Below are 26,064 nucleotides of genomic sequence, written 5' to 3' on the forward strand. Positions count from 1 at the left end.
TTATTGACTTCTACAAGCTGTTACCCCGATGACAGACCTATATTTTATTTTCGATCGTCCAGTCCAACCGGTCAGCAACCGGCGGGTTATTGTATATACGACCCGTTTTAAATTCTAAAACACTGACATTTTATTTTTAATTATATTTTATTATTTTAAAGTTCTAGATAATATTTTTTTTCATAGCAAATAATTTAAGAATATAAAATTTTTATTTTTGTCTGGTCCGCAAACTGTTTTTAATTTGTGAATATGGCATGAGAGTTCTAAAAGGTTAAAGTTAAAAAATAGCCAAGAATAAAATAAATTCGTCAATTATACCTTGGATTCTGAACGTAGCAATGAATCTATATTGATTTTAAATTTATTTAGTTTTTTTTTTATCTGTTATGAATTCTTGTAGCAAATATGATATATTTAGTACTTTGGGTGGTTAATAGTAAAATAACATAAACAATTTTAGATCTTGTCATAATATCGGAAAAACTGGAATCATTACGCTATATATACTTGTATAATTTCGACAAAATTAATTAATTTAATAAGTTTTAGTTCAAAAATGCTAATCATAGAATGTTGAAAATTTTACCAACGTCTACATTATGATTTCCTATACATTGTATAATTATAAAAACATTTTAACAATTTTAAATAATTAATTTTTTTTTTTTAAGCAAATATAAATTATTGATAGCAATATGATTTTAAATTTAATACAATGTTCCTCCTCAGTCACTAAATTATTGCAATAAAAAATGTATAGTCACGATATTATATTTTTATAAACGTTTAAAATCAAAATGTTGTTTAAATCTATACAATTTTCAAATTATTTTTTCATCAGATATTTATATAATATTGTCTTTTTATATACAAATTTAATATACTAATTCTCATTAGTTTTTTTTAACCTAAAACAAAAATAATATGTTTACTGGAAAGTTACATTATTTTTTATGACTATTTGAAGTTCAGTATTATACCTATAACTTATTAAATGTTTATTATACACCCACCCTAAAAATAAATATTTTTTCTCAAATAATTTTTATATTTTGTTATAGTTTAAAAACGAATAATCTTAGATACTTAAAACTTTAATTAAATTCTTATGAGAGTATTCCTTACAAATAGTATTTTTTCAAAATATTTTGAAATTATGTATATTTACGATATTTTGTTATTATTTAAAACATTATTTGTAGGGACATAAAAGTTTTTTGTACATGTTATACGTACACAATGACATTTTTGACATACGTAGATTAATCTTAAGATATTATTTATTCAAATTATTTTACGAAAGGGTTGTACCTATTGAGTATTGACTCAAAAGTATATAACAAGAATATAATACGGTATAAATTATATTTATTATTTATACAATATTATAATAATAATTATAATAAATGCAATGTTTTCAGAAAAAATGTAGCTTATCAATCTTGACAAAAAAAAAAAAAAAAATACTTAGCAATATAAATCAATATATAATATTATAAGGCATAAAACATCAAAATTATACTTATGAATGAAGGTTGACTAACTGTCTCTTTCAAATTCAAATTTCACACACTAATTACAGTAATAAACTTAATCACCAATGTATAAAGCAACACTGTAATAATTACTTCTTTATCTTTAATTTAATGTAATTTTTGTTTATTTTGTAAAATGGTACTGAAAATTGAATTCCTCAAAGCATTGACTAGGTATTATTTGTTACATGAAACCATAATAAAGGAAATGTATGAATTTGTTTTTATTATGATAGGTATCTTCAGATATATATATGTAAGATTAAGTTAAAGCACTGCGTGATTAAAACCAAAAGTAGGCAGAAATAATAACTCAGAAACATAACGATATTAATCATAAATCATAAGTTTTTTTTTTTAAAATATATATAATAATATAATTATTTTTGTTTAGTTCACTATTTTTATAGATTAAATTAAATAATTTGTAATCATTTTCATTAGAATAAAATATTAATACTTTGCAATATATATAAAGATTTGGTCTATAGTTTAAATGTTTCAATTTTACGTTCATATGTCAAACAGCTAAAATAGAAAAATAGATCGTATAATATCACAAAGAGTTCTATAAAAAAAAACCATAGATTTATCGTATTATAATATTCGTCATCTGTGGCATACGACAATCGATGACATTCGTCGAAGACGATTAATAATTCTATAATAGTCTTAATGAACAGTACTGAAGTACATGAAAAGTACTCTCATTTTTATTTCATGCTGTTTATTTTCATAAAAATGAATTTTTATTCTCATTTAGAATCATGATTGAAGATCAATATGAAGAAAATTTGCAGTTTCTTCGGCGGCGGTGCACTACTACGTATAGTCTGAAGATTGACACAACTCGGTTTCACGGGAACAGTCGACGCTTAAGTAAGTTTTTTTTTATTATTCTTTTTTGGGATTAAAATTATTTTTTAAACTTAAAATAAAATATATAAATTTATTTGAACAATTCGCGCTAGTCGGACGATGTAGTTGATGTAGATGCATATTTTATTCTCCAGGATCCAATGAAAAAATAGTACACAATGCCTACTTATTTTACTCATTAGTTATAGTAGACAAAAATTGTGAGAAATAACAACCATGTATTATTTGTATTATTCGCGATTATATTATATTAGAATAGTAGTAAAATAGTACACCTTAGATCCTGGACATGGACGTAGCGAAAAATGTATAATGATCTTACAATTATGTAGTTTATTTTTTGTTTGTCATGAATTTTTGTAGCAAATATGGATCAATTTGGTACTTTGGGTGGTAAATAGTAAAATAAAACAAAAAATTTCAGATCTTGCCATAATATCGGAAAAACAAAAAAACTGAAATAATTACGCTATATCCTTATATAATGTCAACCCGGAGGACGATTGGCAGTATCATTAGGAAGCTGATGAATAACGAAAAAAAGTGTCGCAGGGCTGTGTTTGTTTAATACTATAATTTTTTGAACAGTAGTACAGTATATTATGAATATTTACTTAAATTATATTTTATTTTTATGGTTTTTTTTCAGATAATATACTGTATTACGGTTTTAGGTGTTCTTTTTATTTTAATAATACGTTGATAAATTATCAATTTTTTCAATTTTTTTTCTTATCACAAAGCTAGTTCGTCTTTGTGTATGTTTAAATTTATATTTTTTATAGTTATTGTGCTGTTTAACTTTCTTATAAAAGAGAGTGAGGAATTAAAAAGGTGGCCACCGAACAGAAAGTTAAACTACAATATACTATAATCTTTTTAGTTCTTGTTTACATTTTTAACTGATAAATTATGAATATAAAATTTCAAATTAATTTAAATTCAAAAATAAAAGAACACCAACATAGATTTCTTAAACATTAAAATTTTACTATAAATTTAAATTACATTTTAATCAGCACATTAGTTGAAGTTTTATAGGAACCGAACATTTGGCTGGATTATGGACTACCCACCGACGGAGAATTTGTCACAAAGCTGATGGGAAATGTGTCGGCACTCAGCTTCGTTTCAACCTGGAGGAAGATTGGCAGCATCAATAAGAAGCTCATCTTAATATCAACTGTCCAAAAGGTTTGTTTGTATTATATTATAATTTTTAGAATCGTAGTAGGTACAGTATACTATATATAAATATATAATATTTATTAGTGAAGAAGAATTGTCACAAAGTTGATGGAAAATGTGTCGGCTGTATTTCAACACGGAGAACGTCTGGCAGCAGCAAAAAGAAATTCAACTGATAATCAACTGTCGAAAGGATTTGTATGTATTATAAATTATAATATAATTTTTAGAATCGTAGTAGGTACAGTATACTATATATAAATATATAATATTTATTAGTGAAGAAGAATTTGTCACAAAGCTGATGGGAAATGTGTCGGCACTCGGCTTCGTTTCAACCCGGAGGAAGATTGGCAACATCAAAAAGAAGCTCATCTTAATTTAGTTGTCCCCCCTTTACGCATTAGCGCTCATCTCTCATCCACTCATCTAACACATTGACTATCGCCGGCCGGCAACACACATCATATATTATACACATTACCCGTTTTATATTATATAATATTATTAATACCTACATAGTTTAATTTATTGTATATTTTTTTTTTATTATTTGAATGCATTCATATGATCAGTGGCGTATTTAGGAATTTTACGATAAGGGCAACACATATTTTGCCGCCTCCCCCCATTAAAAAAAAATTAAAAAACTTCTACGCCGCGCAATAGTGGTCAAACTGTTAATACCATAGAATACCATGTTATATGAATACTATAGTATTTTATACCTCTATGGCACACGTTTGTTGTGAAAAATATTAATGATTGACGTCACTGCGCCAGTACTCATAAAGTACGAAATAAAAATTTGCCGCCCCTCTAAATCTTAAAAAATTTGCCGTTCTGGACAACTGGACCCAAAGCCCCTACCTAAATACGCCCCTGCATATAATGCGTTCTCGCTTACGATGTGGATTAGGCCTACTGGGGACACCACAATAAAAAAACGCGCCTCGTGTAATACCTCATAAAGTTATTAAACAATACGGACAATGTTATTGTACGTCGTTTAATAATAAAGGTGGTGTGGAAAATTACCTACACTGGTCACTGTTATTCTTATCTTATAGTTACCTTGCATACATTTTTTTTTATTAAATAATTATTTATATCAAGAAATGAGAAATATTAACGTTTTATTAAGTATTTCAATAAAATAATATTTAATATTTAAAAAATATTCTTTGACTTGTTCAAAAAAGACTCCAAGTATAGTTATTATATTAGTTCTTATTTTACAAATACACTAACAAAAGCGGGTCAAGTTTAATATTGCCAGAAATATTGTGTGTATCTATTACTTTACTTAAAACATTGAATTTACACATATTTTTATTTTCTAATTATTGTGTATTTTACTAGGTAGCTGAATTACTTGGCGTTGCCCGGAAAAACTCCTTTTAAGTGTAAAACGCTGTGGAAGCGTTGTCGAAAAGAAGAATGTTTTTTTAAGTGTAAATTATATAATATTTAAATTTGTAGCCACATGTGTAAAAAAAAGCTTAAATATTTTAGATGTTACGCGTGTCCGAACTGCTGGTAGTACGGAGTGCAAATGAAATGAACGTGTTTAGTGTATATAGGCACCGTGGCAAGGCAATAGAGAGATAACTAATAATTAGAATTTGTATGTGTACTGATTTATGTTATCGATTACTATTGTTATTATTATATGAATATAGATATACAATTTACACGTAAAAATTTATTTTCACCGATTTCAACCCTTTAAAATCAAAATTTTGAAAACCGGGCGACGTGGCGACACTCAGACAGGTATTTGGAACAACTCAGTGAAAAAAAATTGGAAAAAAGTTAAATAGCGTCGTCACAAAATGGGTACATAAAAATGGCCTGTTCTTTTATATATATAAGGATAAAGATAATGATTTTATTTTTATTTCATGTAAATTTGAAACTTCATATTTCACTAGTTTACTGACGCATTGGTTACGTAGGTATTTGTGTCTTATAATAAAATTAAAATGTTTGCATGTGAATATGTGATTGTACACATTTGGATTTTATTAACCATAGGCAATTCCTCTAAAATTTTATGTTCTTAATCATCTTTTACGCTAACCAGTTATCAACAAAAATGATTTTTTATTTTCTTAAAATTCAAAAACGAATAGCCGTAAAATTTAAAATGTTTACTAAGTATTTATATTATCATTTTTTCTATAAATGGTATAATTTTCAAATAATTGTATTTCATTTTGAGCTCTTTATAGACAATTATATTTGCGTGCTTTATTAGTGTTTTTTAGTAGCCAAAATTAATAAATGGGTCAAAATCCTTGAAAATTGAATTAATACTCTTCACTACGCAACAGTTTACAATGACAACTAATAACCGTATTATATTTTGTAAATTTAATTCACCGTATATTTTGCGTGAATTATTCAATAAATGTTAAGACTATTTTATCTATCTGTAATTATTATGTTTAGATGATACATAGGAAAAACTACCATTATAAAAACATATAGTTCTTAACTAAAAATTTTAATTTATACAATATTTATTTTATTCAGTATTCTTGTATAGTTTGTATAGTTATGTTAAATACTATTGTATTCAAATTTTAAACATAACTAAATTAGCATCAGCCATATTTGAGCATTATAGCTTAATAATTAGAGTATAGTTATGAGGTGGGAGTAAGGGTAGTGCAGTAGTAAGGGTAGTCTCGAAAGCTGCCTTAGCCCAGATGAACGCTGAAATAATTATTAGCGAAAAAATAATTGCAAATGTATTGATCAGTTAGCATTCGACCTCCCCTCCAGTAAGCAGGGGCGTAATTATGGGGAGGATATGGGGATAGAAATTACAAAATTACTAAAAAAAAAGAAACAAAGAAAAAATGATTTGTTTAATATTTATTAAAGCCCCCCCACGGGTCTATGGTTGCAAAATATTCATATCCCCTCCCATAAAACATTTATAATAATTACGCCACTGCCAGTAAGACGCTAATAATAATAAGCAATCACGGTGACTTGAACGATGGAGTCAGCTATACTTTATACATTCAAATATTCAATGCATACTGGGTGCATATTCGAAATATTTGATAAAAGAAATGTATATATAGTGGACGCACACAGTATTTTTAGTGACCACTATTTTAAAAATAATAAGTAATTCAGAGTTAAAGCGAATATTACTATTAAGCGAACTTACTATTAAAATGAGGGTAGGTATACCTGGGGTAGGTAATACTGAGTTTTTCTCTCCGAGTGAATGCCTTATTGAGGCAAATCCCACACGAATTCATTAATCCATCGACCATTAATAGACCGACTATTAAAATGTTTGTTCTAATTTTCGCTGTTTAAAATTGAATTTAACCTGTTGTAATTTATCTTTGTAATTGGATTGAAAGAGGTATACTATTTACTATTTAGAGATTTTATTGGTTTTCAGGGAAACGATATCTGTTAAAATAGAATTACAATCGTATAATACTTGGAGATTGAGACCAATAAATGAGACCGAAGAAGTGTTTTCTGCAACCTCTACTTCAGCATATTGCTTAATATTACCATAGAATACTAGTATAAATAATAGTATTCTATGATATTACATGACCAAGTTATAACTTATAACTGATCATGATTTAAGGTAGGTACCCATAAGTATCTCAGCTGGATGATCTTGTATCGAAGTAAATATTTTAGAGACCCTAGGCCCTAGGGGGTACTAAAATACACATTTATTTATGATTTTCAATTTTCTTACACTTTTGGTGTACGCATGCGCAATACAACTTACATTTTTTTTAAAGGAAACACTATTTTTTTTTTATATATATATATATTCGGATAGATTATTTTTTTTAAACGTTTTTCATATAAACAGTTTTTTCTATTTACAAAATTGACCAAGTTAGAGAAGTCACCATTTCAGTTAATGCATAATAGTTGGTGTTTTACAAAATTTTCACTTATAACCACTGGAAATAATAAAATAAATGTTAAATTCACAAATAATAGGTAGTTTAATAATATCGTATGTTGTCCGGATAGATATCCTTATTATGCAATATTTTTTGTTTAGTTGACTGCTATAATACAATTACAATTTTAACTATTTTTATAGTGGAATTCTATTTTATTTTTCAATAGTTTTAATAACGATAAGATAATCAGATAATGTAATTATTAAGAAATAATAAAATAAGTTTGAAGTAATTAAATATTATTTTTAGTGTACAATATTTTTTTTTCGTTAACTGTAATAATAAAAACTTATAACATAATACTATTAATAATAGTAATATTAATATTATAATACAAAATAAAACGTATTAAATAAATTTGTCTTATACATTTTTCAAAATTTTCTCCATAATGTTCTAAACACGATTCGAGTTAGGGCCGGCGGAAGGGGGTGGCAAACTGCGCACCCGCCTAGGGCCTCGCGCTTTATGGGGCACCGCGCTTTATGGGGCCTTGCGTTTTTATACGAGTTTTACTATGAATAATGATATGTGAGGTTTTTTTTAGTATCTGAATTACTTATCCAACAGAGTCATTAAAATATGTACAAGTATAATAATAGTATAGTCCAATCTTGATAAGGAATAATTTCAAATTGTTTGATATTCATGTGTTTTGCCCAATATTTGACTCTATCGATAAACACACGAGTGAATAAAAAATACACGATTTCATTTTATTATAGATTGCTTGTCAAAATTACGTAAGTAGTGGTCATTATACCTACTATAATGAAATATGAATTATTATATATTATACATTATAAATTATAACAGATATAGATATTATTATAGCTATTATACATCTTTAAATATTTTATTTGAACGTATTTTTTTTACCGTTTATAATATGTTCATTTAACATGTTTTTATTGTTTTTACGGTCTATTGTCTATTTTGTCCTATTGTTGGCCTCTTAACAAAATAATTTTTTTTAGTTTATTTAGTATAGTTAAATTAAATTTTTAATAATCTTATTAATAGTCAATAGCTTTATAAATTATTAAGAAAAATATTACAGCTTGATTATTATAAAGACATAGTTGCACATTTTTATTTTCCGTAGTACACATTTGTGATTTCGTAGTGCACAAAATTTTGTAGTGTACCTACTTAATAAATAGCCACTGTTTATAATTAAACTTTCAGTGTAGCAAATTAGTGTAGGTTTGTATCATCCCAGTATCGATGATTTTGTTTATTCATTATGCCATTATTGGTAAATTTTGATTCATCACTCCAAAGAATGTGATTGACAATTAAAGGGTTATTATGAAATTGAATATTGAGCCAAGCTATAAATTCTAACCTACGAGTAGAATCTTCTGCACGCAAATGTTGGACTAAATCGATTTTATACGGGTGCATTTTGTGTTTTTTTTTTTAAATTTTTTTGGACACAACCATATGAAATTCCAAATTCGAGAGCAACATGCCTAAGTGACGAACGTGGGTTAGCTAGTATGTACGCTAGTACCTATAATTCTATGTCTTTATCAAACATATTTGCTCTACGCCTTTGTTGGTTGATTTGTCTGCCAGGAAATCTCCTTTCTTGACTTAACCCTTGTAAAAGTCGTAAAACATAATTATGAGGTGGGTGTATCTTTCGACACACGTCCTAGCAGCCAGGCGTACATTACATTTGCATTCGCTATATATTAAAATCAACTCAACTTTTTCAGCGTTATTCATATTTAAAAAATTATAGGAACACTTAATAACGCACAAACGTAACACGGGTCTAGTCAAAGAATAAAAGCAAAATGATCTTTTTCATCAAACTAAATACCCTAATAATTACATTATGTATCTGATTATATTATCGTTATTAAAACTATTGAAAAATAAAATAGAATTCAACTATAAAAATAGTTAAAATTTTAATTGTATTACCATAGCAGTCAACGAAACAAAAATTATTAAATTATTATTTGTATACAGATAAGGTTAAGTGAACATTTATTTTATTATTTCCAGTGGTTATAAGTGAAAATTTTGTTAAACACCAACTATATATTAACTGAAATGGTGACTTCTCTAACTTGGTCAATTTTGTAAATAGAAAAAAACTTTTTATACAAAAAATAGCTGGCGCTGAAAAGGAAAATGCAGTACAAAAGGGTGACTATCTAAAATAGAAAACCATTTATGTGATTGATATTTTTGAAATTAGGAGTCAAATCAAGTTAAGTACTTTCCCCTTTCATTTTCTTAACATACATATTCTTATAATTTACACAAGAACATTTTTAAATCTTTGAATGGATGGAATGTTCCAAAAAATCTATAAGTATTATATTATAGGTATTTTTTTTTATAATAATTTAAATAAAGTTTCATTTATATTAAGAATTTGATTTTTAAAATATTTATATTTATTTATATTTCAATTAGTATAACACATAATATAGTTTAGTAATGACTTCACATAATAATTTAATTAATTTCTACTTTTAAATAAAATAAACAACAAATTTATCATACAAACAACCTATTTTAACTTAAATTAATAGTTGAACTTATAAAATATATACATTTATAATCGGGTTGGTGTTTTAAATTGACCCATCAGTTTTTTATCTGGTGGTTTAGTGTGAACAATATTTAATGGTGGTGTTTTTCCATAAGAATTTAGCATTTTTATTCTTTTTTGAGCAGGAGAAAATTCAGATTGAGATGTATTAGAAGTTCTCACAACGGTAACAGGTAATTCACCATAAGATCTATGCAATGCATTTTTTGATTTATTTAAACATTGCTCATTATTTATTGTTGTTGTTTCTCCATGTCCATTACAAATTTCATTAAGTTTAGTTTGGCAGCATACCAAAAAATCTTGATTCTGTAAATTAATTATTTTAATGAATACATATTTATACTCAATATTAATCCATGTACTACATAAAATAATCCTGCATTTTTTGACAATATATAAATTCAAAGTTTAAAGCCAGTTTTTATTAAATAGTTACCAGTGGTGTGCTTACAGGGTAGACTGGCTAGGTCCGGGCCTACCCAATATTTATTTGATTGTTTGGTTTTTTTTTATCAAAAATAAAAATGTTACTATTAATATTATTAATATTTATTATTGAATATTATTATCATACCCATATCCCGTGTGATAGGACTAATCTTCCCTAATAGTTATAAACACACTTACATACTACAGAACAAAACGGTACTAGGAAAAAAAACCTCTAACAACATTCATTGGAAAAAAAGCATCATCATAGGAAAAAGCCCCGTACCTACTAAATATATTATTTGTTATTTTATTATGATTTATATGATTAAATATAATTATTACATTTATCAATCTTTAACATATCTAAAAGTATAGCTGAAATCTGCATTTAAAATTATCGATAATTGTCATTTGTCATTTGTACTTATATAATTTAAAGAATGTTTAAGGATAACAATTTAAATAATTTATTATTATTAGTCATTTTTTAATTTATTTAATTTTATAATACAAATCATAAATGACAATTATTTTAAATTTTTATCCTCAAAATGTTTTTAAATTATGTAGGTACAAATAACAAATGACAATTATCGACAATGTTAAATGCAGATTGCAGCTATAAACTTATAGATATGTTAAAGAAGTGTTACATAGATAAATGTAAATATGTAATGACTAATGATTATATTTAATAATGTAAATCATAATAAAATAACGAAAAACATATTTAAGTGGTACGGGGCTTTTTTTTCCTAGATTCAACAAAACTGGCCTATCCAATTATTTTGTGCTGGACACACGCAAAACACCCTACCCTCAGCATTACGCTTGGAAAAATATACAGTTAATCGTTTTTGTAGAAAGTGTACATGCAATAGTTTTTAAACAATTTAAACATAGGTAAGTACCTATATGACTATATAATATTATTATACAATGAAATAAAAAATTATATATCTTATACTACTTACTTCAGGCTTTTTCATAAACATTTTATATTCATCAAATTTTTTTAAAATATAATCAGTCTTAGGGTTTGTTGTAAATAAAGATTGCTCTGTATTATATAACTTAGGTATAGAAGATAAATTATTGAATCCTTTAAATTGAATATTAACTCCTGATATTATACTGCCTGGATACATCATGTCATCATAACCATATTCCTAAATAATATTAAAATAAATTATAATTTAGAAACATAATTTTTAGTATTGATATGCTTACCTTAATATTGCCTCGGAACAAAATACTGATTATATTCATTTCTTTGTCTGATACGTAGATTTCATTATAAGCATTGTTTTTATTAGCAATTGATACTACAATACCAACAAAATCTAATTCACCAAATAGTGGTAAAAATGTACCAGACAAAATACTTTTAAAGTTTACAACATCACGTTTTGCATATTCATTATTATACCCTTGAAAATCAAAACGAGTATTTTTGTTGGCTGATAATTGTAGTTCACCATTCCTAAGCAAAGCATTATTAAAATTATTTAAGTTCAATGAATACTGTTATACAATATTGATTTATTTAAAAATTATAAGTTTTCATACATAAATCCATTAGTAGAAATATGGTGGAATGTACAACATTGACCTTCAGTAGATTTGTTCAAGATATCAGTGACATCCTCTGACGGACTCCAAATTGTAAGTAAAGCTGCTTTAAAGCCAGTAGAAACATATTTTTTATCAACAACGCGTAACTATAATTTAAAAATAAAATTATGTAAATATTAAAAGTGATATAAAGTATTCTATAACTGACAATAATTATGTGTACAAAATATATTATGAATAAAAAGTAAAGATATAAATCAAACATTTAAAATATAATTCTAAGTAATATCAGTACATTTTTATTATGTTTAAAAACATTTTTGAGAAAATGGTAAAATTATAATTCAAAGGTATAAATTTCAAATTTACATTATATATATAGGCTTCATTAAATTTTAAAGATTTATTACCTAAAAGTGGCTAACACTAAAATATAACAGGAAGAAATATAGTCTAAATACTATAAGTCAATTTATATTGCTTATATACACTGAAGCTATGTATCCAAGGAAAGCATACTTTAAGAACTAAGTTTATCTTAATAAAATACTGTTTTTCAGCAATGGATACACAGTCATAAATTGTAGGGGAGGAAGGTTGTAACTTGTCACCTTCCCTCAACATTTCCTAACTAAACTTCCTCAGGATAATAAGTTATGTTAATATATATTAATTAATATTTTTAGTACCTCAATATTTTTAACCATGGACAGATTATTTATTTAAAGAGAAAGTCTGATATATAATATTGTATTTAAATATTAATTTAACACAATTATTAAAAATAAAAATTTTAAAAAAGTCAAGTAAAAAACCAATTGTTTATTTCAATGTTTGACCTTTTACAAAAATTTAATTTTGAAAGAATGTTGTGTTAAAAACTTGTCAAGTGAAAATTATTACATCAATTTATATTTTTAAGTGTAAGTAATTTATTTATTAATAAGTAACACATTAGTTTCTTAAGTTCAATAAAACAAAAAAATTACTTACCTTTATCATAGGTATGACTTTGCGAGCATCTTTAAATTGTTCATTAAATACTCTATTGACCCTATTTTGAAGTTCATTATAGAATCTTTCTTGCTCTGATTTTTTAAAGTCTTTAAGAGCTTCCAATTTTTCATAACTGAGCAATGACTATAAATAATTTTTAAATATAATATTATACACATTTTAATATTATAATTTAAAGTTAAGTAAATTACTTGGATTTCCAAAGGATCAGTGGAATTTTCTAAAATATTGTTCAATTCATCTATACTTAATTTATCTAAATTTTCTTTTTTCATACTTGAAATGTATTTTCTTGAAATACTAGTTTTAGAGGCTATTTCGGCAATTAACTCAGTTTTTATCTTATTTGAAATTATTTCTAATGACTTTTGTTGGTGTGCTTTATATTTTTCTGCTTCAATAATTTCCATTTTCTCATTCCTAAAAACTAAATATATTAATTAATACAGTTCTTAATTATAATTATTAATATAATATATATATTCAGTGGCAGGCCAAGACAATCCATCATACTTTTAAGTCTAACATCTGTCCCATACATTTCATATACAATTATTTGCTAGGGAGTTGTATTTGTTCTAAATATAAATGTATAATATATATTTATTTTTTGAAATAATCAAGAAAATGTTTAATTACATAATATTTTAATTAAATTTATAACAGTAATAGTTATATTATACTGTAAAAATATGATTTTATATAAGATTTAAATGCGATAAGTTTAAATACATGGAATAATATGATATTGACATAATAAGTCTAAATTAATATTAAATTATTGACATTGATTTTTTAAACATATAATGATCGTTAGAAATTATAGGATTAACATTTAGTAAATCAACATGAGATATAATAAGAATTAGAGGAAACCATATAGCAAAATTTGAACATGCTAAAGGAATGTAAAATATGCATTGAATGAGACACTTATGTAATTAAGAAACATGTATAGTCATTATTCAAAAAATTCAGTATACTTAATTTGATTAGAATGCACTTTTTATAAAAAAAAATCCTGTTTTGTTTTCTCTAATTTTTAAAATATCACGTTTAAATGCTAAACTTCTAAAACTATGTTGTGGCCTTAAAAATGATAATTTATGCATTTCTAATTAGCTTGTCATTATTTTAAATAAACAATAAAACTTTTTAATTAACCAAATAATTAATTTTGTCTTTATTATACTAATTAATTGAGTGTAAGAGGTTGTAAAAATCCAAAAATCATTTAATGCACAACAAATTGGCACCACTGGCACCACTGTACATATTTATTTTACAAATAGAATACATACTAGATTTTGAATTTGTTTTCTTTTCAAGAAACATTTTTGGGTACTTTCTCAGTATTACAAGTGAAAGAGATCCAATTATTCCACCGTGTGGTAGAACTGATTCCAATCTAATAGGTATGGGTACTGTAGAATTTTTATAGAATCCTAACTTGACATGCCAGCGTACTCTTCGTGTACTGTTTGTCGATATCTTAAGTTTTACATCATTGTTAACCTAATACACACAAACACAACATGAAACATAACAATTTTTTTTAATTTAAAAAGCTAAAAATATAACAGTATTAAAGTTATTATAATACTGTTATATAAAATGTATTAGCATGTCATTATTCAAGATTATATACCACAATATAAATATTTTGTAATACCAATTAACTGCCAACGGTACAATTTTAAAGAAAAAACTGGGGGTGCTGAAACCCCTTAATTTTTGTTCATGATGTTATCTTATGGTTGTGGATATCTATTTCTATTAAAATCTAAATTAACATGAAACAATTTGGGGGTGTTAATTTCAAGATTGAGGGTACTAAGCACATCTAAGGCGCCCCTCAAATTGCGCCTATGTATACTACATATTATCAGTACTAATTTGGTAATATTTTAATATCCTTATAGTTAAATATATTTCAGTTTATCAATATAATAAGATGCAATACTAAAATAGTACTATAATTAATAATTATTGACTATTTAAGCAATTGTTGATTAAATACTAATAAATTAATAATTAAATTTTAATAAAATGCAATTGTATAATAGAAAAAAAATGTATTATCCACAAAAATCATAGATAAAACGGTAAGGACTGTATTTGAGTATTACAGAAAATATAATTTCACTGTTAATAATTTTATTGAAAAAGAATAAGTATTATTATTTATTTGTAAAAATAAAATATTTACATCTAATGGATCAATTCCTTCTCCAGCACCAATAAGTTCTGCATTGTATATTATAAGTTTAGTACCAACTTTTACAATACCTTTATGTAAAAGCATATTCATCTCATGATCAATAAGTCCTTGAACACTATACCAGCCATCAGTTAGCTCAATATTATAAGTTTCAGCTAAATTTGTCTAAAATATTTTAAAAATACAAAATAAGTTTAAGTTATAAAAAATGCATATATTTTAAAATGTTAAAGAATGTATTTATTTATTTAAAAAGCCAATTACACATAATAGTAATACATTTAAAACAGTGAGCAAGTGGATGTCACTCACTTTGCTATACAGTAGTTATTGACTGGGATCACTATAAATGTGGTCAATCAGCCTATATCACTAAGTAAATTATTTTATGTTATGTTTTTTGATATTACTATTAGGTTAAGTAATTTATTTTACTATTAACAAGTAGAAATACGGTTGATAGATAAGTAATTTTTGTCAATTTTTGGCATTAGAAAATAGAATTGTATGTTTAAAATATTATAATATATATACAAGTTTTATGTCCCTGTGAATAATGTTTTAAAACTACAAATTAATGAATATTATTATTCATAGTTTAAAAATTAGTCCTAATTTGAACATAATAAATCTAATATATCTATAAAAAAATCTTATGTTTATATAATTTTTTTTAATTTTTTTGGTTTCAGTATGAACCACTTATGAGGCATTTTGTATTGATTTTTAGTCTTAGCTATAAAAATTGGACATTTTACACAATAAAACAACTCACAAATTTTTGTGACCAAAAAACTGTCAAAATTTGAAATTAGAAATGCTTAAAAAAATAAATTGTGACCATGTTATTAGCCAATATTTTTACATATCTATAAAAACAACTTATATAGGACCTCGTATTAGATTTTAAAGGTGTTTGACTGAGCAAAATTCTTTTATTTACATTTGTAGAAATAAAACAAAAATTTTTTCAAATTTCAAACATCTATGAGTAACTCAAAAAAAAAAAAATCAAAATATTTTGAAAAGTTTATCATACATAAAAATTATTATACAAACATTTGATGACAATTTCAAGTATCTTTGGTTATTTGTTTTTTATTACAACTCATAACAAAAATTGTTTGAGGATAAATAGTTATTATTTATTACTTATTAATTATTATAAATATGCAATAACGTAAAAAATTGAACTTTAAACGCTCATAAAAAATGTAATTGATTTTCCAGTAGAAATATATTTTAATAAATGTCTAAAAACTTATAAGGAACCTTCTAACTTTTATTGGATTTTCAAATCTTTAATATAAAAAGAAATATTTTTATGAATTTCTAATTACAGAATAATTTGAAAATTTTAGAGTTTTATGAAACTATTAAATTTAATTAATTATATTGACCGTAAGATAATAATATTACTAAAATATCTTAAAAGATAAAACTATCTAGATTTATTCAATATTAAAAATTCTGTTGTTTCCATAAAAATATGCTCAGTGAAATACTATACAATACGAAGAATACTTACTTTATTAACTTTTGAAACACATAAAACTATCCTTTTTGATGTAGTCTCATCTTTTTCTAATATCTTTTTTAATGCAGATCTTTGACATTTTTCTATTTCCCTATAATATCTATATAATAGTTGGTGTATTATGTTTTTTGCAGTTAATAACCTAAACAAATTTAAACCAATAAATATTTTATTTAAATAATAAAGTAATAAAAATAGCTGTTATCATAATAATACATTGTTGTAATACTAGTTATGCAATTATCAAATGAACAATGAACATCAATATGGAGATAAAAATTAAGCAAAAGTAGTACTGTAAGTATTTAAGTATTGAAATTTGTTAACATATTGAATGAACAAAACCAGATTGTAGTTGAAAGTATTGAAACCAATCTCTATACAAATGGAATCAATGGCACCTTTTTAGTGGGATGACCTCCATGTCTAGACACCCCCCCTTCCATGAGTTAAATATAGCCCACTGTATTATTATTCTACTCATGTTTATAAAAATATTTAAATCTAAACTACAAAAGTGAAATTACTTTTATTAGATCCAATGACATGTTTCGAAATATATTTAAGTGAACTGTGAAGTTAACAGTTTTTTTAGAAATATTAAATTTACTGAATCATTAAGGGATATTTTAAACAACCCTGAAAAATCACCCAAAACAAGTCACTGAGTGCAATAAAATAATGTGCTTAATACAAATTTTCTATAAATAAAATAATATTTAGTCTTAATATTTTCGATAAATAGACAAGAACATAAAAAAATAAGGTAGAATTATGGACTAGGTGCTTTTTGGGGAGAACAATAGGTTTTTTTTATAAACTTTAAATTTATTATTTAATAATCAGAAGTTAAATAATTTCTTAAAAATTTTAAAACATAAATATTGAGTATTCAACAAAAAGTATTTTAAGTATTTAAAGTATAGATGAGGAGAGAAGTAGACTATACATTTATGGTAATAGAACTTTGAACATAACATAATGTGTTATATATATATAGTATATATACATATTTACTTGTTTCCAAAATGACCAGGAAAACAAATTTCAGTAGCAGCTAATTTCCAGACTATAAAACGAAAATGGTTTTCAATCCATCCATTAGGAACGAGTTTGTCATCAACAAAATTATGCGATAAAAAAAAGTATTTTATATCTTGAAAATTGTACATTTTATTTTTATGGCCATCAGATAATTTATAATTTCTGTAAAAAAAATATGTTATTAGAATATAATTAATTTAAAACTAGGGAAAATCAAAATATACTTTTCCCAATATAACTTCAAATTTATAGCATTATCAATATTCATTCTGATTAGTTCTTTTGCTATACCATTTTCAGGAAACTGAAATAATATTTAAAAATAATAATAATAATATATATTTTTTTAATTATATATTTAATTATAATAACAAAATAGGTTTAACTATGGACTTAATGGTTCTAATATAATATCAAACAAAGTTCTCAATAAATATTATATAACCTGTGTAGTAACATAATAAACCTAAATTTAATCAAATACCTCACATTATATGCTAACTCTATGATAACAACAACAATAAGATGTTTCATGAATATATGATATACATAACTATTATACTTATATAAAATATAAATATACAAATATTTAGGTAATAAATAAACATTACTTAAAACACTAATACATTAATAAATACCTTTTTAGTAGTAAATATTTTTGGTAAGACCCAATCAACAACTTCTGGTAATGATACTTTGGGTCCATTCAATTTTTTTGATAAGTAATCACTAAATGAATTATTTAATTCATCGATTTCCCATTGTTCATTACGTACGGTTTTTTTAACCTTATAACCAATTTCATATTTATTTATAGGACTTCCTGGACGTTTATTTCTTAGTATTGGTTTACAAACAATTTGATCTCTTTCAAACTTTTCAACTGTGTTAATTAAAGACAAATCATCTTCAAATGTACTTTCTTCTTCGTGTTTAAAAATTTCACAACAGTTTGATTTAGTTTTTGAATTGTTAGTTGATTTTAAGACTTTGTTAGAATTATTATAATCACTTGAAATGGCTATTGTTTTTAGTGAAGTATCAAATAATTGTGTATCATCTTTAAATGTTACTTGATGTTTTTGTAATGATTTGTCTAATTCTCTAATAGATTTATCTTCAGCATTCAATAATTGTTTATAAATGTTAGAGTTTGTATTAGTCTTATCATTTGTAACTGATAATAAACATTCATCTTTCAATATTGTTTGAACTTTTGTTAAGGCCTCGTCTGATACTTTAATATATTTACCACTAGCAGTAGAAAAACCTTTAGACATACTAGAATTTATAATAATATTGTTCTGAGTTACAGATTCATTTATTTCATCTTTTAACATGGTTTGAACTTTTTGTAAGGCTGTGTCTGATATTTTAATAGATTTACCTCCAGCAGTTGAGAAACCTTTACAGGTATTAGTTTTTGTATTGGCTACATCTTTAATAACTGTTGATGATTCATTTAATTCATCTTTTAACATAGTTTGAACTTTTTGTAAGGCTGAGTCTGATATTTTAATAGATTTACCTCCAGCAGTTGAGAAACCTTTACAGGTATTAGTTTTTGTATTGGCTACATCTTTAATAACTGTTGATGATTCATTTAATTCATCTTTTAACATGGTTTGAACTTTTTGTAAGGCTGAGTCTGATATTTTAATAGATTTACCTCCAGCAGTTGAGAAACCTTTACAGGTATTAGTTTTTGTATTGGCTACATCTTTAATAACTGTTGATGATTCATTTAATTCATCTTTTAACATGGTTTGAACTTTTTGTAAGGCTGAGTCTGATATTTTAATAGATTTACCTCCAGCAGTTGAGAAACCTTTACAGGTATTAGTTTTTGTATTGGCTACATCTTTAATAACTGTTGATGATTCATTTAATTCATCTTTTAACATGGTTTGAACTTTTTGTAAGGCTGTGTCTGATATTTTAATAGATTTACCTCCAGCAGTTGAGAAACCTTTACAGGTATTAGTTTTTGTATTGGCTACATCTTTAATAACTGTTGATGATTCATTTAATTCATCTTTTAACATGGTTTGAACTTTTTGTAAGGCTGAGTCTGATATTTTAATAGATTTACCTCCAGCAGTTGAGAAACCTTTACAGGTATTAGTTTTTGTATTGGCTACATCTTTAATAACTGTTGATGATTCATTTAATTCATCTTTTAACATGGTTTGAACTTTTTGTAAGGCTGAGTCTGATATTTTAATAGATTTACCTCCAGTAGTTGAGAAACCTTTACAGGTATTAGTTTTTGTATTGGCTACATCTTTAATAACTGTTGATGATTCATTTAATTCATCTTTTAACATGGTTTGAACTTTTTGTAAGGCTGAGTCTGATATTTTAATAGATTTACCTCCAGCAGTTGAGAAACCTTTACAGGTATTAGTTTTTGTATTGGCTACATCTTTAATAACTGTTGATGATTCATTTAATTCATCTTTTAACATGGTTTGAACTTTTTGTAAGGCTGAGTCTGATATTTTAATAGATTTACCTCCAGCAGTTGAGAAACCTTTACAGGTATTAGTTTTTGTATTGGCTACATCTTTAATAACTGTTGATGATTCATTTAATTCATCTTTTAACATGGTTTGAACTTTTTGTAAGGCTGTGTCTGATATTTTAATAGATTTACCTCCAGCAGTTGAAAAACCTTTACATATATTATCATTTCCTGTGGTATTGTCCTTAGTCAGAATTGGAAATTCATTAAGTTCTTCTCTAACGATTGATGGAAATATTTTTAGCCTTTCATTTGTATTATCTAATAATTTTTTTTTTTTTATATTTACTTTATGATCAATTAAATCTATTGATGTACTTATTACTGCATCAACATCTTTTTGAAAATTATTTTCTTTTACTTTATTGCTTAAATTAGATACATTACTAGTATACTGTTGTGACCACTGGTCATCAAATGATTCTAATGGTTCTGTCATATCAGCTATTTCACACATCTGTGTATTTCCAATATCATTAATATCTTCAGTATCTAAAAAGTTACACTTGGAATCACATATATATGTGTTAAACTTATTACTTTTAGATTGTTCACTTCCATTTTTAGATAAGTTAGTTTCTTTATTTTTTAATTGATTTAGAGAGGTAAATTCTCCTTCAAAGCATAATTTATTCTTTGATCTAGATTCAGTCAATACATTATCTTCCATATTTAATGCCAATTGTAATAATTTGTTTTCTTCCTCCGTATCATCAAGTTTAGATGTGCTATTGCCATAAAGAAAAAATGCTAATTTTTTATTCTTTTTATCAGTATCAACACTTATTTTTACATCCTCAGTTAAACTATCATCTATAATTTCTGACATTTGACACACTTGTTCTAATATATCTAAAGAAATATTAAGTGAATCTTGATCTGTATCCAAATTAGACATACTATTTGTATCTTTTTCAAATAAGCACCTTTTAGCTTTTTCATTAATATTATCTTCGTTTGTTTGTCTTGCAATTTCAGGTAAAATTGTTGAATCATTAATATTGCTTTTATGAGTTGGTTCAATCAAAGTTTTGTTTTTTTTCCATTTGTTTAATTCATGGCTTTTACAAAGATTTGATGAATTCTGGTATTTCAATGGATTCTATTTGAGAAAAATTTAATATTGATTATTATTAATATTTCAAAGTAAAAAATATAAATAAAGACATAAATGTATATTTACTAATGAAAAATCAATGTCTGCATGTGATTTATGTTGATAAATATCTTTGTGATTATATAAGTTTTGTTTTAAAGTTGATGTAGACATAATTGGACTGAGGCTGAAAAATAATTATTAAATATTGATCATCATTTACAAAATTTATTTAGAAACAAATTAAGAACTATACTCTGTCCAACGAGAAAACATGCTGCAACAAAACAAAAATTGGTTCTTCTTTGCACTCCTTACTGCCAGGTCTTGATGGCAAGGTATTGCACAAAGATACACAGAATTAGCATTTTTCTTATTAGACGGAGTAAAGAAATTTTATAAAAAATTGTAAATAAAAAATATTACTTCATAATTAATCTTGAATCCATTTCTGGTTTGTTAAAATTCCGAGTATTTGGTGTTGATTGTAAATTACTTAATAAATTCAATTTTTTTAATGCTTTTGATTGGTGATTAATTGGAGTTGATACTTTTAATACTTCCATGCCATGATTTTCCTGAATTATACATTATACAATTATATAAACATAATTATAAATTATTTTAATTAATGACCCATAAAAGTCTTCTAAATGTGAGACTTCCACCCAGTTTTTTTCTGTATTTAATGTCATAATTTATTTTATAATCAAAGGTTATTGTATATTATTCAATACTCATGCTACATATTTTTTATTTTGAATTAAAAAAGACCCACATAAAAAAATCCCAAAGAAAACCCCACAAGAAAAATGTACCTAGAAAAAACCACTGATAAATTTAACAAACTATAACAGAATATAGGCTTTTTTCCCACAATAATTTTTTTCATAATAAAAAATTTACATTGATTTATTTGCCTAATCAGAGTAATAGAGTAATTTTTCATATATATATATATTTTTTTTTTGATTAGTTGATGTTAAATATAGAATATATTTTACATAGCTAATACAGCAAACATTTAAAATTTAAATAACGATAAACTATCTTAACGATATAATGCACCAACATTTTTTGAAATACTCCACTATAATACAATTACACATGGTAAATTTTCACGAAAGATTTAATTGTACTATTTTTGAAAAGAGTTTATAATAATATGTATATCATAAATTAACAAATACTTTATGATGGATACACGTAATATCATTATCTTTACTATTGAATACCTTTTTTATTGGATTTAAGCCACGAGGATTAGAAATATCTTGTATACTACAATCCTGTAAAGCTGATTTAATTGTAGGACTTTTAGCTTTTAAATTTTGTTTAATTTCATCACTTTTTTTTTGCTTTTCCATCTGTAAAATAAAATGTTAAAACTTATGAAAAAAATAATAATATTTATGTATAAATAAAATATACAAATTTTGTAATAAAACATTGAGATATAAATAGACTTCTGGGTAATAAGAAATGAAAATTGAGTACTGACATTTGACTTAAGATTTTAGTATTTTTTTTTAATTCATTAGATACATTATTTCGGTGTAACTTGTAAACATTTACAATTAATCATTAATCAAATAATTTGCCCATCACTAATGTCTTTGTCATCAAGTACCAAACACATTTCTAAAGGACATTTTTTATTTATATACATAGGTACTAATTACAAATATACTCAGTGCTCAAATTGGACAAAAATTTGAGGACGGACGCTGGTTTTAGTTCAGTAAACACCGTTCCATAGCAAATAAATTGTAAAGTTACCCGTTGTAAACTTTGTCCCCCACACCCCCTGTACATATAGTAAGGTGCTATATAGCTAGTATTTTTCCTCGCTTAATTAAATGAAGGGGGACAATGAAATCTATGAAAAAATGAAAGCGGACTCCGTCCGCCTGCGCCCCCCCCCAATTCGAGCATTGAATATACTATATACATAAGATAGTAGTACCTATAAAGAATTTTATTAAAAACAAAAACCTACCTTATTGTCCTTATTTAAGAATGATAACTCATAAGCAAATTATAAAACGCCTATCATTTTATAATATATATTTATTTAAGTATTTGGGACTATAAATAAAACGTTTAAAAATTATTTGTCATTTTACTCTCAAACATTATCCACAATAAATATCTATGTAACATTTATTAATTTTGCAATAAAACATTGTGAGCTAGATAGACTTCTGATTAATAAAAAATGAAAATTGAGTACTGACATTTGACTTAAGTCTTTATATTTTTATTAGTATTAGAACTTCGTATTTATTATTTAGAAGTATTAACTCGAATAGAGAATATCTAAATAACTACACTATAATATGCATTTGCTTATTTTAAACAATGATAACAAATTGTATAGTATAGATAGTAGATATCATTGATATTGTTACGCACTATCAGCTATATCTTATATAATATATTATATTCTGAATCTTTATGTATACGCGTGGCTATAAATAATATACATAATACAATTATTAATATGCAATACCTATTTCATATTTGTAGTTTGATGAAAATTATGAGTTTTAAGATTTTTATCTTAAAATTTACAATATTTAAAAATTATAATTCTGTTTGTATTTTAAACATGTTATTATTAGTTAAAAAAGTGTATACTTACTATATTATTTTGTATATATTGTGTATTTCATTATTTGTATTTAATTCAATAATTGCAGTATAATAATATATATAAATTATAAGTAGTTATAATAGTTATATTAACGGCAGGGATATCTAGGTAAAATGTAATATAATATTGTATAACTAGTAGCTACTGTCTACTATAACTCGCTCTATCTCCAACACAAGCAATGCTTATTGAAGATAGATTTAAATCATAATGTATACATGTAATTCTTTTTGTGAAATTTAATTGTTTGATTTAATAAAAAAATATATATATATATATGATACATGTAATAGTTTTTTTTCTATAAATATCGATTAACAATTATTCGCAAGATAAAAATGATTGGAAATGTAATACAAATATACAATAAAACTCTTCATAAGTTATTTATTTTTCAAATAAAAAATATCGAAAATCTATTGTCACAAATATTTTTTTATAAGTGTTTAAACTTCGAATGTTGACAACATTTATTTTGTAAAAACCACAGAAATTAACAAATTATTTTGTTGTCAAAAATTCTAAAAAAATTGATTTTTATATTTAAGTTTTTTAAAAATTTTATACAATATTCCCCATTAGTAATTCATAAGATAACTATAACATCTAAAATAAAATTATTTTTCATTCAAAATTAATTTCAAATTTAGACGAAATTACTTATTTAAACGATAAATTTCTAGGTATATACTATATTCATTGTTTTGTTATAATTTAAAAACATTATTTCATAGGATCTTAAAATTTTTATGTAATTACGTATATAATATTTTTATGAATTTTAGTAGGTAAACCTATGCGAAACTTTTTTTTTGTTCGTGAAAATGCAATTTACGTCATAAATGTAATATTAATTCTCACCCTTGTTGGGTAGTTTCTTAAAATCAATTCATTCGTGTACAAAAATTTATACCCACTATGTACTTATTTTTACTGTTTTAATGTATTACAGAAAGGTAAAATTAAATTTTGAGTTACAAAAGTTTATTAATGTGGTATGTGGTATATAAATTGACGCGTACCTACGGTTGTTATTTTTTATTAATAATAGCTATACATAATATTAGGTACTTATAATTTATGTATGATTTGTCCATAAACGCATTATACATTCTAACTTTACTATATAAGTATTGATTATAATATAATTTACCTAGACTATTCTATAATCAATGATATAAATGTATAAAATCTATCAATCCACGGGTTGTCTTATGTTTTTTGTGTTATTTATAGGCGACTATAGCGTTGTATAAACATAACTATGGTCTATACAAATTAAATTGTCGATGAACGAACCCAAAACGTTCAAGCTCATAATAAATAAGAATTTAATGCACGTTCAAGTTCATTTCTTGAAAATTGAACTCGTTCTGCAGGTCAAATTTACACAACATGAACGCGTTCTTTCCCATTATTGGCTATACGTATTATTGACCAATTAGCTAATAAAATAAGTATGAAATAGTGAATTATGTAACTATTGTAAGTTGTAACTACTACGGTGGTGGCACCAGGATTTTTTTCTAGGTAGGGTCAATGGGTGGCCATTGGCCAACATTATAAGGCAGGGTCACAAAAATTTAAAAATGAGTATATTATAATGTCTAAGATTAGGCCAGTGGTAAAGCCACTGGTAGGACCAGGCATTTTCAAGTAGGGCCATGGCCCTACCTTTCCCGTCCCTGGTGCCGCCACTGAACTACTAACTTATAAATTTCACGTTGATATTAAATTAAGGTTTAAACTTTATAATTTTTAGATAGTATAGTTAGATAACTGGTATACCAAATAAAAGTAAAGTTTTAAATACG

At 25.1% G+C, this 26,064-nt stretch overlaps 1 protein-coding gene across 2 annotated transcripts; it reads right to left on the reverse strand.

Annotated features, from left to right (window-relative positions):
- Positions 1–9,946: 9,946 nt before the first annotated feature.
- LOC132921227 (breast cancer type 2 susceptibility protein-like) lies at positions 9,947–23,910 on the reverse strand. Of its 2 annotated transcripts, none has more exons than XM_060984120.1 (16): positions 23,594–23,910; positions 22,830–22,961; positions 22,021–22,172; positions 21,682–21,781; positions 18,613–21,600; positions 18,199–18,278; positions 17,948–18,136; positions 16,922–17,072; positions 15,382–15,558; positions 14,474–14,687; positions 13,364–13,599; positions 13,149–13,295; positions 12,150–12,301; positions 11,811–12,063; positions 11,555–11,749; positions 9,947–10,454 (listed from the first exon to the last, which is right to left on the reverse strand). In XM_060984120.1, exons 2-16 carry the CDS (start codon positions 22,959–22,961, stop codon positions 10,149–10,151), a joined length of 5,472 nt encoding a protein of 1,823 aa, XP_060840103.1. In that variant the 5' UTR covers positions 23,594–23,910; the 3' UTR covers positions 9,947–10,148. The 2 variants fall into 2 exon arrangements, with proteins under 2 accessions (XP_060840103.1, XP_060840105.1); XM_060984122.1 differs by having other exon boundaries at positions 23,832–23,850.
- Between the last annotated feature and the right edge of the window lie 2,154 nt (positions 23,911–26,064).

The sequence above is a fragment of the Rhopalosiphum padi genome, chromosome 2 (assembly GCF_020882245.1).
Source record: "Rhopalosiphum padi isolate XX-2018 chromosome 2, ASM2088224v1, whole genome shotgun sequence".
NCBI classification, from domain to species: Eukaryota; Metazoa; Arthropoda; class Insecta; order Hemiptera; family Aphididae; genus Rhopalosiphum; species Rhopalosiphum padi.

What these genes read in the sequence shown, in the direction of transcription:
- LOC132921227 (XM_060984120.1), bottom strand. Translation starts at nt 22,961, where the DNA reads ATGGAAAAGCAAAAAAAAAGTGATGAAATTAAACAAAATTTAAAAGCT. An exon ending in AAGTCATACCTATGATAAAG is followed by an intron (nt 12,302 to 13,148) that starts GTAAGTAATTTT and finishes TTTAAATTATAG; the next exon opens with TTACGCGTTGTTGATAAAAA. An exon ending in ATTTCTACTAATGGATTTAT is followed by an intron (nt 12,064 to 12,149) that starts GTATGAAAACTT and finishes TGCTTTGCTTAG; the next exon opens with GAATGGTGAACTACAATTAT.